General features: G+C 32.6%; 1 protein-coding gene across 2 annotated transcripts in view; it reads right to left on the bottom strand.

Annotated features, from left to right (window-relative positions):
• Positions 1 to 616: 616 nt before the first annotated feature.
• Positions 617 to 15,612, bottom strand: part of Ttc33 (tetratricopeptide repeat domain 33) — a 50,173-nt gene continuing 35,177 nt past the window's right edge. For both annotated transcript variants that reach the window (XM_048814037.1, XM_015490485.2), the window contains exons 3-5: positions 11,507 to 11,588; positions 10,028 to 10,159; positions 617 to 2,525 (exon numbers count right to left, since the gene is read on the bottom strand). In XM_048814037.1, coding sequence (XP_048669994.1) covers positions 2,172 to 2,525; positions 10,028 to 10,159; positions 11,507 to 11,588 — 568 coding nt within the window. In that variant the 3' untranslated portion in view covers positions 617 to 2,171. The remainder of the gene's footprint in view (positions 2,526 to 10,027; positions 10,160 to 11,506; positions 11,589 to 15,612) is intronic.

The following is a 15,612-nucleotide window of genomic DNA, read 5'->3' as shown; positions in this document are numbered from 1 at the left end:
AATTCATCATTATAACCAATAAGCCTGGTAAACTTTTATGCATCAGTATTCACATCCTTAAAAATAAGGAATCCATTTTTCTCTCCATGCATGGAAAAATTTTAGCTAAAATAAGCATCTCTGGGGGCCTAAAGAAATTAGTAGCCTTCCTCCCTCCATAACTATTGTTTTTTTCTCCTCCACTTTATGTCTAAACTTGGTAAAGAAGAGAATAATCTGGCCTGCCAAGGCCAACACAGAGAACAGATTCTTTAATAGTCTAGTGACCTGATGTACTCCATGCTGGGTTGTACCTCTTTTGAAGCTGAGGCACAGACTTTGTGCTAAGAACAATTTCCAATTAATAACCACCTGTCCTAAAAAATTGAAAGTAGTGACTTCTCACTTTCAGATAAGGAAAGATCATGGAGTTCTTTCTTAAAATCAGAGGAGACAGGTTAAGTATCTCCAAACTAATGCAAATTTTTCATAGAAATAGCTAGCATTTACTGAGCACTTCATGTATGAGGAAACATGCAAGATGCTTACTATACATTACTTTCACATAAGAAGTTAAGTAAAAATCAATCAAATTTTTCAAAAGCTAACAACATAAAATGGGGAAATCTTCAAAATTCAGGAAAAAAACTATTTATTCACATATTTCACAATAAACAAATATCCATTGCACAAAACAACATACCAAATGTTGACAAATCACTTCTCTAGTACCCACCTCCCTTTGAGAATATTCCTTATTAAACAAAATAAAATAAGTAATATTTTTATCATTCTAAAACTCATCTCTTTAACCAGGGCTTTTTGATGATATAACCTAGGGGAAAACTATAATACTTTTTAAGGCAAGTGTTGATTTCTCTAACTCTGAAAAAGAAAATAGGCTTTCTTCTACTAGAACAAAAATTTTAAAAATGGAATTCTCACAAAAATGTAGACCATTATTCACATGCTCCAACAGTGTTAGGTAAGATCACACAAAAAGTAGCTAACTCTCATCTCTAAAAGATAAAATTAATTTTATGCCAATAATATCTTCCTGAGTGTCACAATAACAGTTCCCAACAGTCCTATAGGGTTGTACGGCAATATACAGTATAAAAATAATCATATTAACAATGATAGTACTGATTTACAAATGTGTTCTTTCAACAAACAACTTCTTTAATACATCCTCACATTCATGAGATTATACCATAAATCACATTCCAGTGTCTATGTATTTTTTGCTTGTTCATTCACTGGCATTTTAACAATATCCCTACTGCTTTATTTTTAGAAAGATATGGTACATATTTAAATTTTAATTGTTTTTCATTTCACTAAATAGTTCCAAAAGATATTTGGAAAAGTAATTCTAAATCATCGCAACCAACAAATATTCTCAGGGCTTTTTAAGCATCTAAAAACAAGGAAAAGAAATTTGGGTTTTGATTGTGATAATTTTGGAGCACAATCTGTTATGACACATCTGTAACCATAACAATGAAAATAATAAAACCATCATTTTGACATATATCAGTATTTCACACATCTAAGAACACAAATGCCACTGATAGAACTTTAAAGTCAAAACAGAAGTACAAATCTGAATTAAAAGCATCAAGAAAATGTTCAGAATGTACACATTTGCACACATTTTCAGACAAACTTTCAAAAATTTCACATATTACCAAATGGTAATTTTGAATCAAAATGAATGTCAAAAATATTCAAGCTTTGTGAAGACTTACTTTAGTGAAGCAGGAAAAATGGAAGAGTGAAGGGTAACAAGCAGCATATCTCTAGGAGAGAAAGAAATCACACACTGCCTTTATCATAAAACAAAAGTCAATAAGTCAATATTTTAAAAACAATGGCCACCAAGTTAGTCACTATTCAAGAATACACTTCTCAAGTTGAATCCTTAAGAATGTATTCATTCAGATTTTAAACAAACTAAGTTTATCAATCAAAACATATTTCACTCAGAATTCTAATTTTAAGAAGCATAAATTGTAACTTATCAAGGCATAGTCCAAACACTATAATTCTACCATTTAGTTTTTATATTCATCTGAAAAACTTATTATACAAACAGTAGTTCTGCCTTCTTTCTCCAGAGTAAATGTCCCTAATGTCTAAACTTAAGTTGCAATCAAAAAGATTCAAATAACTCCTTTCTGCATATTGCTTCATCGGGCTTTGATAAAAACAGAGCCATCTGGTGGGGTAGCACCATCCTCCTTCTCAGTTACAGTCTCAACAGTCCCAGAAGCTGACACAATAACCATTGTTTTATTTGCTGAAACTGTCTTCTGTTTTTCAGCAATAGCTGCACAAACAGCAACAATCTCATCGCTTTCAAAGTCATAGTCAGGAATTGACTTTGGTGAAAAATGTGTTCCTTCAGATGGTGCTTCACTTTTCTTAATCCTCTGTGCTACCTTCTGCTGCTCCTGAAGTGTTCTTGCCCAAGAAAGGTCTTCTTTCCATAGTTCAGGGTTCATTGGATAGATATGAAGGGCTACCTGAAAACTTCGAATTGCCTGGGAAAAAACAGGTGAAAGTTTTTCATTTATTTTGTTTCTAAAATTTTGTTTCTAAAATTCAGTATACATCTCTGAGAGTGTAGGTATACTGATTGACACCTACACATACATAATGCATTATTTTAATGTATGAGAACATTAAGGAGAGAAACTGGGGCTTTGTTCTAACCACTGGGTGATTACAGTAGAAAAAAATTATAGAGTATGAAAGAAAGTAACTGGTACAATGCTGATGGACTGAACACCAGTAAAACAGAGGTACAAAAGTTCAAGACAAAGCAAATATATTGTTTGACCTTTATAGACCACCAAATATACAAAGGGAAATTTCCTGGGCTAACCCACAATCAGAAAGATATCAGAAATATATACTATTAGAGCCAAGAGCTTAGATCTTGGTAATGCTAACATTTACTGAGTGGTTGCTATGTTCTAGGCACTATTCTGGTTTATTTCACTTAGCATATTGTTTTCAAAGTCCATACATGATGTACCATGTGTCAGTCAATATTTCATTTATTGTTACCGCTAAATAATGGTTCAGTAAATAGATATATCACATTTTGCTGATAAAAAAAATTTAAGAAATAAGCAACAGATGTTAAGAAATAAAAAATATTAAAAAGTACCAAAGAGAAATCATTGATTCTAAAATAACTAGAAATAACATTGAAAAAATAACCAGAGGGGTTCAACATCAGACTAGAACAAGCAAAAGAAAGGACCAGTGAACTCGGTTACTATAATTATGAAGTCAGAGAAATGAAAGAGGGTGGGAGAAGGGGGGGAAGAGAGGGAGAAAGAAACATGTGAGGAAAGCTTAAGGGATCTATGAGACACCATCAAGTGGACTAATATGTACATTCTAGGAGTCCAAGAAGGAGTAGACAGAACAGAGGAAAGACTATAAAACTTAGTCAAAGAACAGTGACTGAAAATTTTTCAAATCTGGAAAAGGAGATTAAACATTCAGATCTGAGGAACCCCAAGGGATCCTTGAATATTATTAAACAGAAAGAAATCCACAAAAGACATAATCACACTGTCAATGATCAAAAACAAAAGAGAAACCTTTGAAAGCAGCAAGAGGAAAACAACTGGATACACACACACACACACACACACACGTACGTAACTCCAATAAGACTATCAGAATATTTCTTAACAGAAAACTTTCAGGCCAGAAGGTGGTAAAGTGTTGAACAAAAAAACAAAAAGCAAGGGGAAAAAAGCCAACCAAGAATACTATATCTGGAAAAACTGCCCTTTGAAAACAGAGAGATAAAATCTTTCTGAAGCAAACAAAAGCAAAGGGAGTTCATCACCACTAGTCTACCTTATGTGAAATGCTACAGGAAGTTCAAGTTAAAATGAAACACAATAGCTTAAGAAAGTATAAAATTTGCTGGTAAATGTGAATACATAAATATATACAGAATATTATAATACTATAATAATGGGAGGCAAGCCATTGAATTCTATTATAAAAGTGAAAAGATAAAAGTATTAAAATTGCATAATATAAATAGATTGATTTGTACAACAACACAAACCATGGAAGGAAATAATGCTGTTAATTTTTTATGTGACTAAACTTAAAAAACTAAGATAAAGTTATAAGATATTTTATATGTGCCTCATGACAATTACGAAGAAAATACTTGCATAAATTACTAAAAAGAAAAAGGAATCAGCCAGGTGGTGGCACATGCCTGTAATCCCAGCAGCTTGAGAGGCTGAGATAGGAGTATGGCGAGTTCAAAGAAAGCCTCAGCAAAAAGCGAGGTACTAAGCAACCCAGTGAGACCCTGTCTCTAAATAAAATATAAATCAGGGCTGGGGATGTGGCTCAGTGGTAGAGTGCCCCTGAGTTCAATCCCCAGTACCCAACCCCCAAAAAGAAAAAGGAATCAAAGCATAGCAACACAAAAAACATCAAAATACAAAGAAAGTAGCAAGAGAGGAAAGACAGAAAACAGAACTATACAACAAATAGAAAATAATTTTAAAAAGAATCAACAATTCTTTAAAGAAGAATTATGCCAATTATTCTCAAGTTATAACAAAAATTGAGCAAGAATAAACACTTGTAAACTCATTTTATGGTAACTGTAAATCCTTCCCTATCAATTAGTTATTAGAGCAGCAAAAATAGTATGAACAGGGATGGTTATAAAAATAAATATACTGAGTAAAACGGAAAAAAGCTTAAAACTTTTAGCTAGATTTGCTATGAAAAAAGACTCAAAAATGAAAAATTAAAGAGGAAATACTGAAACTGATGCCACAGAAATACAAAGGATCATAAGAAACTACTATGAATAATTACATGCCAACAACTGCATAACTTAGAAAAAATGAGTAAAATTCCTAAAAATATATAACTTACCAAGACTGAACTGTGAAGAAGTACCAAGTCTTAACATACCTATAACTAGTACAGAGACTGAATTGATAATTCTTTAAAGAAGAATTAATGCCAGTTCTTCTCAAAGTTATGACAAAAACTGAGCAAGAGTGAACGCTGGCAAACTTGTTTTATGAGGCCTGCCTTACCATAATAGCAAAGGCAAACAGAGACAACCTAAGAAAACTACAGGCCAATATACCTCATAAAAATAAGATGCAAAAATCCTCAACAAAACACTAGCAAATCAAATTCCAGAGTAGCACTCTCATTTCTCTGCAGCACTACTTCTAATAGCCAATATGGAAGCAACCTAACTGCCTGTCAACAGATGAATGGATAAGAAAATTTGGTGTATATATAGGTCATTGCTCAGCCTTACAAAAGGCTGCAGTAAACTCTGCAATATAAAACCACATGGATGGAACCCTGATGACATCATGCTAAGCAAAACAAGTTAGTTATAAAAGGACAAATATTGTATAATTCCATTTGAATGAGATCTAAAACAGTCAAATTAACAGAATCAACAAACAGAATGGTTATTGGTGACAGCTAAAGAGATAAATTGTAAACACCTTCTGTAGAAGATCATACCAATAGTTAACAATTCTGTATTATAGACTTAAAATTTTGATGATAGATCTTATGATATCACTTAAACATACCAAAAATTAATAAAACTCTTAAATTTTATTTTTTGAAGCAAAATTCCTTCTTGATTTCTCAACTCTTACCTTAAGTGTCCCAATATAACACTTATAAAAGGCTGTAATTCAAATTTGACTCTGCTATTTAATATCAGAAAATATAATGCAGCCAAACTCAAAATCAACAGTAATTAATTTAACTAAAAATGCACAAGTAAAAATTTTTCCCCCCAGTGGCTATTCACTTTATTCAACTATTTTGACCAAATCAGTAGAGACAATTCCTTCATTTTTTTCATTAAGACTCTTCTCTCTCTCTCTCTCTCTCTCTCTCTCTCTCTCTCTCTCTCGCACAAGTAAAATTTTTAAACACTTCAATATCTTCCTTTTGGAAATTATCTCACACAACCCCATTATAATGATAATTACAAGAGGGGAACTAGAAACTTTCACTAGAAGTTTGCTTACACAAAATATTAAAACCATTAGTAAAATAAAACTTGGACAACAGAGAAAACATTAGTAAATAAATAAATAAATCATATATTGGCATGAAGAAAAATCAAAAGCTAAAAATGAGTTATGAGAGACTGAAATTGGAGACCTCAAAACTAGTTCTGCACTGAAGGCTAAGGACCATGAGAAGCTAATCCAATCATCCTTCCCAGCACTGGTACACCTCCTGGTATTTCTTGCTTTTCCTAATCTATTTTCCCTTCCAACTTCTCCAGGATAAATAATCTTATATATTCCTTTCTCCACAACTCCATTCCTTCACACAGAATGATTCTCTTCAGCTTTCTCATTAATTCATCCTTCCTTTTCTTAAACTAGGACTATAATGAAGTCCAATCCTACCTTTTCTCTCTCTCTCTCTCTCCCACCCCCCCATATCATTGCCTCTCACTCTCTACATTTCCTAAGTATTTTCCAGTCTAGACACCCAACTCTCAGAAAACCTAAATAATTATTCATGGAGATATAACCAACTCTTGACATTTAATCTTAAGTAACTTTTAATTTTTATTCATGTGTTTTCTTATGTTTTTGTCCTTAAAGGTAATACAGCAGTAAGGACGGTCAGATGTTAGGAATTTCAGATTGCTTTCAAAAATATTTTTCATAAAGTCCCTTCCTTATGACAGTCTGAATAAAATCCTTTATCATTTAACCATTCCAGACTTTTAAAAGAACAGCTTAAATCTATATAAAAATTACAAATTGAGATTTTTCCAAGTTAGAGCCCTAAACAATTACATTTAAATGGGGAATGGATCCTTAGCATTCTTCGGAGTCTGTCTCTACTCTGCATGGCTGTGCTCCATGGTCTTGCCCTGCTGACATTGTAAGATTGATCTGCTCAGCTTTTCTCTCATGGCTCCTACCATACAAAAATTTCTTCAGCTCCTGACATGCTTTCTCCCACAGCCTAGCATTCCCCTGAGCTTCCTTCACCCTTAACCCAGTAAGTCCTTAATTTTCAAATCTGCGAATATTCCAATAAAACTGACACAGGTTGCAAATCAAAAATAAATAAATAAATAAATAAATAAAAATGGGGAAGGGAGATAACACTTTCAATTTCTCCAAAACCTCACGACAGGATCTATTTATAGGGGGGAAAAAAGCAAAACAGGTGAACATATGGTACTCTTATTCAAAAAACTTCAAATATTAAATAACTTCATTTTTATTAGCTTTTTTCTTACTGAACTACATTTTCCCTATAAAAAACAATTATTGCTAAGCACTATGTTCTAGAGATTTTTTTTCCATTACCAAAAACAATAAGTGAAATAGACAATGATTTTTAAGTTTTTAATAAAAAGGATATGAAAAAAAATAGCATTTTATGATAGGTCCCCTGACCTCCACTGCTCTATTAGGAAAAAAAAAAAAACCTGAATTTCTTTTGTGCCAATTCCGGAATGATTTAAGTCTTCAGGTGAAAAAAAAAAGAGAGAGAGAAATGATAATGCTAAATGACAGGAAAAGAAAATGATACTTTGTTAAACTGGTTTTCATCAACATTGGATGTCCTTTGAGATTATCACTTTCGAGTTACTTTTGTCTAATTATTTTCTCATTAAAAATCATTATTTCTGAGAATTTGACAAACACTTTTCTGTGAATAAAAAATAATAATAATATCCTTATAAGAGTACCAGAAAAATCTAAGTCGTCCACAGTTTATTAAAATCATTGTTAGTAACATTAAATTCAGGATTTATCAAGGAGCCCATACTTTAAAGCTTTTAAGATTTGTTTTATTTTTAAATGTAAAAGACTAATAAACCATAAAAAGTCATTAATTCAGTTAATGATAAACGAGTTATTTGTCATTATTATATTTGCAAACACTTCTATAGATATTACACTGTTGAAAAATAAAAAGAAGATAGTTTTCACAGCCAATTCTTACCTAGTTATTTTTACTAGCCTTTGCTACCAACAAGGTACAGTTCAGACATGTTAAGAGATGCACTTAGGGAGACCAATAGAATAGAAGAAGGGGATGGGGCGGCGGGGAGGGAGAGGAGGAAAAGCAGAAGTACTGGGGAATGGCTGATCAAATTATACTGTTTTAAGAACTTACCTCAACATTGTAAAAGCTATCTACGCTAAGCCTCAGGCCAGCATCATTCTAAATGGAGAAAAATTGAAGGGATTCCCTCTAAAATCTGGAACAAGACAGGGATGCCCTCTCTCACCACTTGTATTCAATATAGTTCTGGAAGCACTAGCCAGAGCAATCAGACAGGTGAAAGAAATTAAAGGATCGGGGGGGGGGGGGGGGACGGGGGCAGGTACACTGCATACATTGCTGGTGGGACGTGCAAATTGGTGCAGCCAATTTGGAAAGCAGTAGGAGATTCCTTTTAAAGCTGGGAATGTAACCACCATTTGATACAGCTATTCTTCTTCTCAGACTATACCCAAAAGACCTAAAAACAGCATACTACAGGGACACAGCCACATCAATGTTTACAGCAGCATAATTCACAATAGCTAGAATGTGGAACCAACCTAGATGCCCTTCAATAGATGAATGGATTAAAAATGTGGCATTTATACACAGTGGAATATTACTCAGCACTAAAAAATAACAAGATCATGGCATTTGCAGGCAAATGGATGGCATTAGAGCAGATTATGCTAAGTGAAGTTAGCCAATCCCTAAAAAACAAATGCCGAATGTCTTCTCTGATATAAGGGGGTGACTCAAAATGGGATAGGGAGGAAGAGCATGAGAAGAAGACTATCAATAAATAGGGAAGAGAAGTGGGAGGGAACGGGAGGGAGAAGGGGAATTGCACGGAAGATGGAAGGAGACCCTCATCGTTATACAGAATACATGTATGACAATGTGAGGAAAAAGAAAAAAAAAAAGAAGTGTGTCACATTAGATTGGGTAAAGAGAAGTGATGGGAGGGGAGGGGAGGGGAAGGGGGGAAAGGAAGGACAGCAGAATAAAATAGACATTATTATTGCTGTATGTATATATGTGACTGCATGACCAATGTGATTCTGCAACCTGTACACTCAGAAAAATGAGAAATTATACCCCATTTGATTCAAATATATGATATGTCAAGATCTTTGTACTGTCATGTTTAACTAATTAAAACAAATTTAAAAAAATAAATAAAAATATTGAACAATGAATAAATTATAAATAAATTGCTTAAAAAAACTGCAGTCTGAAAACCTCTTTTTTGATAGTTTTTTTTCAATTATTCACATTTAATATTATTATTGATTTGGTTGTATTTGCATTTGTCATTAAATTTTTGATTTCTAAAAAAATTTATACTGTTTTATTGTGTGTACATATGTTATAATCGTACAATTATGTATAATTATAATGTGCCAATAAAGGAAAAAAAAGAGATGCACTTAGTACCATTGATAGTAAATTTCACATAATGACTATTTTATTTTCATAAGTTTCTATCCTTCCCCACTTTCCCCTAAGTCCAGCAACTTTTCAGTTTAAATATTTAGCATCATTTATCTCCCATATTCTGTCTTCTTTTCCCTACAAAATCTATTAGTGGCTTCATCTCCATGATAACACTGTTATCACTTTATAATGCAGTAAACCTAATGATCCAAAGAACAAAGCCAGAAGTTGCTTATTGTCTGTTTAAATATGGTTAACCAAATGCTAATGTTTTAAGTTAAATTTTTGTTTTTAATTTTCATGATACCAAATAGCTAAAAAATACTCTTATCCTGATATAATTGGTGCTAATAATCATAAAAGATGTTCAGTAATAGCTTTGATCTGTGTTTATAAAATAATGCTTTTAAAGAGGTGATTTTGTATTTATTTTTTATACAGACTTGAGAAATGACTACTTGCCTTCAGGTTTGGTTGATCAAAAATATGTCAAAATAAACTTTAAAATTCAGAATTATAATGATTCTGACATCCTTACCAGGACTATCTCTCCTAATCCAAGCTGAGCACGCCCCAAAGTTTGCCAAGACTCCCATGAATGTGGGTTTCGTTGTACAGCCATTTCTGCAGCATGTACTGCTGGGAACATTTCATGAAGAGACATCAGAACCTATAAGCCAAAAGGAAGAAGAAGAGAAAAACTGTGAGTAATATATATATAAACTAATAAACTACTGATTAATAAACGAAGATTTTCATTTCTTGAGTATATTTTAATCTGGTAAACATAGCATTTCAGTGGTTTTTACCCCTCCTTTGCTATTTGAGATCAGAAATTTAATCTTTTCTCTCCTAAAAAAACAAGAAAATAAAACTCTCCCTTTCCAGCTACTGAATTCTATGTCTATCTGGTCAAAACCAAGTGGTTCTATTCTGGACATGGTAATTCAGATCTATTTGAACTCCCATTTCCACTTTTATTTATTCCATTTACAATGTGTTTGTTAAGAAAACTCCAAGCTTTGCTGTTCAAGGAGGTAAATTAATTTGTTCAACCAGCCATCCTGTCCCTAGTGAACATCTCCCTCATGTGAAAATTATTTTGACACTCCACAGACATCCTCATAACTGGGCTTTTCAAACCATAAAAACCAGAAAAATCAGGGAGTTCAAGTCTTCTCCACTTTTAGTCTATGAGAAAGGGTTGGGTTTTATCTATAATTGTTGGGGGCATTAACATTTTAGAACATTTTTTATGACAGCATCATTATCAGGCTCCAAATTAAAGTTTTCATACAGTTTGCCCTAAATTATGCCTTATTATATAAATATTTTAAGATCGAGAAATGAAGGTCCTCATAGCACTTGCTTCAGTGGACATAATTTATTCAAGCTTTTCTGGATAAACTAAAATCAAATTAATAAAGCATGTGTTTCATGTTTGACGTCATTATCTGAAAAACATTTATTAGGCACCCAGATCAAGGATGAACTCTACCAAAAATGTGGTTAATGTTCTGAGACTTTTGAAGTTGCTTGGATAGCCTAATTTGAGTGCTCAGAGGTTTTCTTTATAGACTTTCCTACAAAATACTAAAAAATGTATTTTTAAAGACAAATGTAACTTTTAAACTATTAATAAGGTGCATCTAATCTAACCATTGCTAGGGCCTCAGCCATTTTTAGAGAAATTTCATGCAGAACCCAATTCATCCTAATTTTGAAGAAAAATAAGCTATAGGTGCTCCACTACAATGTAACTTTTTAAAAGATATAATTGATTAGATATAAGTATATGGATATCTTATAATTAGGTTAAATAACAGTTACATTCATTGTTAAGGCAAATAAATTTCTAATTTTATTTATATGGCAGAGCCATAAATATTATGATAAAAATTTTAAATAAATTATATTTGTAAAAGAAAAATGGGAGGAAACACTATTTTGGTTCATCACTGCTCACCAAACAAACAGCATAATTTCACAATCAAAGTGAAATTTTGCAAATTATTACCTGTGATTTCATCTCATAGAGGGTAGCATCATTTGGGGTTAACTGTAGTGCTTCATCCCACTTCTGAATTGCCTCCCGATATCTGTAGTTATTAAAGTTACATTAATATCACATTTTTAATGTCTTTAAGAATAGATGAACAAATTTTAAAAATTAGATATTAGGAAAGAAATATCTCTGCTTTGGAACTGATAATGTTACAAAATCCAGAAAAAATAAAGAGATGAAAGGAAAGGACAGCAAAGAGAAAATGCAAGACACAAATAAAAGAGATCTTAAAAATTTTTCTCCAAGATTTTTATTTTCTGGGTTGAGAAATCACCATCAGATTCATTCCCTCCCCACCATAAACTCATAGTTGGCATGTGTTTATATTCCCTTTAGATGCATATAAATTTTCTGATAAATTTATAATCCAGTTGCAACTGGGTCCTGCTATAGAAATCTAGCAGAGACAGAGATGATGATTTAAGAATCTGCCAGGTAATTTTGTAAAAAATTCTTCAGTTTTAAGTTTCTTTGTCTATAGGAAAGAACAAAGGGAAGAAACTATATGTGTTTTTGCTCATCACAGCAAGCTTATAAGAAATGGGTGAAATGAACTAAAACAACATGGAGATTACCTCCACTACCACATTTTCACTGATGTTTTCCTAATGGGTCTCTTGTGCTCTAAGGCTATTTTGTCCATTAACATCTCTTCCTGGACCCAACAGCTCAAACCCAGTATGACCAAATCTGACCTCAGCCTACTCCATGCCAAATCTGCAGAAACATAAAAGCACTTCTCTTTTTAAAAAATAAAGCTTCTACAAAGTTCCAGATTTTGAACCACTGATGTATTAGGTACAAAATTATGTCATAGTGTATCTGTCACATCTATCTTATTAACTTTTATCATGTACTGTCTTCTCTTGAATCACTTCTTGGTTTTTTTCCCCAAAACTTTTCATTTCCTGTGTATGTGTTCCTGTGCATAATTTTGTACCTAATATAATCAGCAACAGACTGAACATAATCATAGCAATCCCATAAGATTACAATGAAACTGAAAAGTATCAATCACCTAGTGACTCAGTAGCTGTCCTAATGTCATAGTGTAGTATATTGCTCACATTTGTGGTGATATTGGTATAAACAAACCTACCGCACTTCCAGTCATAGTGAAAGTATAGCAGATAAAATTACATATAGTATATAATACTTAACAAAAAAAACATGTCACTGGTTTATATATTCACTGTGCCATACTTTTTATTGTTATTTTAGAGTGTACTCCTTATACTTATAAAAATAAGTTTACTGTAAAAGAATGTGCAGCATTATGCCAGAAGCAACTTCATACACCTTGTTCTTACTGAGAGTCTTGAGAGCATGTCAAGTTATTGACCTATATTATCCAGCTTTGTGTAAAGTGTACACTTACCATGTTCCCACAATAAAATGCCTAATGACATGTCTCAAAATATGTACACAATGTTAAGCAATGCATAACTGTATATGAAGATTCAAACCAAACACAACAAAATGTCAGCTAGTCTACATAGATCATTATCCAAGCAAGGTGCACAGAACTAAACAAATAAAAGAAGAACCTGAGGGAAAATAGAACGTTAAAGTCCATTAAAAATATACATTTTCACCTGAGTGAAAACACTTTCACTGAGTTCCTTTATTAGGATATAATACAAATAGGCAATACCATTTCCAAGGTCTTATACCATCTTAACAAAGCACAAATCAGATCTCTAAGAGCTTCACTAACTTAATTTTTTTTTCTCTATGAAAGATTCTCCCCTACCCAAGCATTTGTCTAGAGCCAGGTTTCCCAAGTGGGAAGTTATAGGAGACATGCAGTCTCACTAGCTGCTTTCTGTCAGTTCTTTCAATTGGCATATTCCTCTGAAGTGCTACTTCCATTGCTCTGCTTTCCATGTACTTGAACACTTCTGCAACATGTCAGAATATGTTCATTATGCTGCCCTATACAGGTCTTAGTGGATGACATACAATTCTCCATATGAACCCTGTTATTAGGTAGTGGTAGACATGAGTTGGTTAAAATACTATGTCTTATGTAAGCTCCTGGTTACCCTGAGTGGGAATTTGAGGCTCACAGTTATCTTTAGATAATTTACATATTGCTGTTAGCTTATAATCTGCCCCATGCATTTCAGAATATGAAGTTACCATTTAAGATTTCTATTCAGGTGTCATTAAAATTTAAGATAACACAAAATTCTTTATGAATTCCAATTCCTCCATTAAAATGCTATAAACTAAATGGAATTCATTGATTAGCTACTTTTCTATAGTCATCACCTATCAGATCACGTTGCTTGGATTCTAGAGGCCAATTCTAATATCTTTTCCTTTCCTGTTCCCCTCAGATAATGTGGTAAATGGTACTTGTGAAAAAGACAGATAGTAGAAAAAAGATGCAAGGACCTCACCTGAGTACACAAATTAGAAGATGAAAAAGGAACTTACAGAGAAGGAATGAGAAAGTCATTCTGAACTCTCCTGGTGGACTCCTTGAAAGAGTAAAATCCACAGCACGCAGGTAGGAGAGAAAGGGAAAGAGGAGGAAGGCAGGGTTTGCAGAGATTCCAGTGGACTTTACTTCCTTCTCTGAACTACACATTTGTATCTTTTAAGGCAGCCTAAAACTACAAATCGATGTCAACTACTAAAACACACCGTCAACCAATATTGTGCATTCAATGTTTTTTTTTTAATACAAAATGTCTTTAAATGAGCTCCTCCTTGTATTCTATAACTGAGTAAATGATAATTGTTTTTATATTAAAAACTGTTTTCTGGGTATCAAATAAAGAAGAATCAGATAATAGACAAAACACATCCATACACATACAAGACACTCTATAATTTCACCACACAAAAATTACAACCATAGTTAATATAACTTAACATAGCTAATATTTTATTGTATATTCTACCAGGGTTTTTTCAAAGTATACTGTACAACTCACACACACGCATTAAACATTTTCTCCATGTCTTTATATCACTAAAGGTTTCTGTCTATAACATAATGCTTAAAGGGTGAATACTATTAAAACAGCAAAACTTACACAATAAATTCTCTGTTGTCAGACATTAAAAATTGTTCTTTGACCACAATAATTCCCTTTTGGAAAGAATTAGACAAAGAATAAATCATTCAAGAAAATAAACTATATTTGGGGGCCAAATATAATATGCATCTTATTTATATCTGATATAAAACTGATGAAGATGAGATCACCTCAGAGGGAAGGTTATATAACTCAATATATAAATTTTACTGATTTCTGATAATTAAGAACACAGCTAATGAAAAAGAAATACACATTATATTTACTCATCTATCTTATTCCTCTTCAGATATTCTATTAATATGCTCTGCCAGCCTTACAAAGAATACAGTTCAGTTTCCAGTTGGCTTGGTTAATAGAATTAGTTATCTCTAAAATTTAAATATCATTAATACCTTTTAAATATAAGTTCATATCTCAAATATGAATCATATTAAGGCTGCTCAATTCTCCAGGAACTAGCCTACATGTTTAACAAAAAACATTAGGATTTAAATTTTTTTTTTAAGTTTTGCAGCTAAGGAATAACCCCTTATTGATAAATAAAATATTAGACTCTCATGTCCTTTATCTTCAATTTAGTCTTCAAAACACACATATACACATACTCTTAAAATCTCTATTTAAAATGAATAATTATTTTTAACTTACAAACTATGGAAACAATAAGAAAACATGTAAATGAACACTAATTATTTTCAGAACCTTTGTGAAGAAACGTTAGAACTTTTTTCTTTCAAAAACTTGGAAATATGATCAGCCAACTTCTGAATAATACAAATGAGTAAACATTTCCAAAAATTGTTATAAAATATTATAAAAACTTGGCCTTAAGTGTGGTCTACCTTATGTTTCAGGTCTACTATCTGAAAATTCTTGGAATAGACATATATATATATATATATATATATACTCCTCCCATTTGTTCTGGGTTGGGGGCCACTAACAGGTCTTCTTTCAGGCAAAGATTACATAACCACGTTAATGATAAGAAATGGGGGGGGGGGG

This window comes from Marmota marmota, unplaced genomic scaffold (genome assembly GCF_001458135.2).
Source record: "Marmota marmota marmota unplaced genomic scaffold, marMar, whole genome shotgun sequence".
Lineage (NCBI taxonomy): Eukaryota > Metazoa > Chordata > Mammalia > Rodentia > Sciuridae > Marmota > Marmota marmota.
Note: the sequence above shows the minus strand (reverse complement) of the source record. Positions and strands in the feature narration are given on the sequence as shown.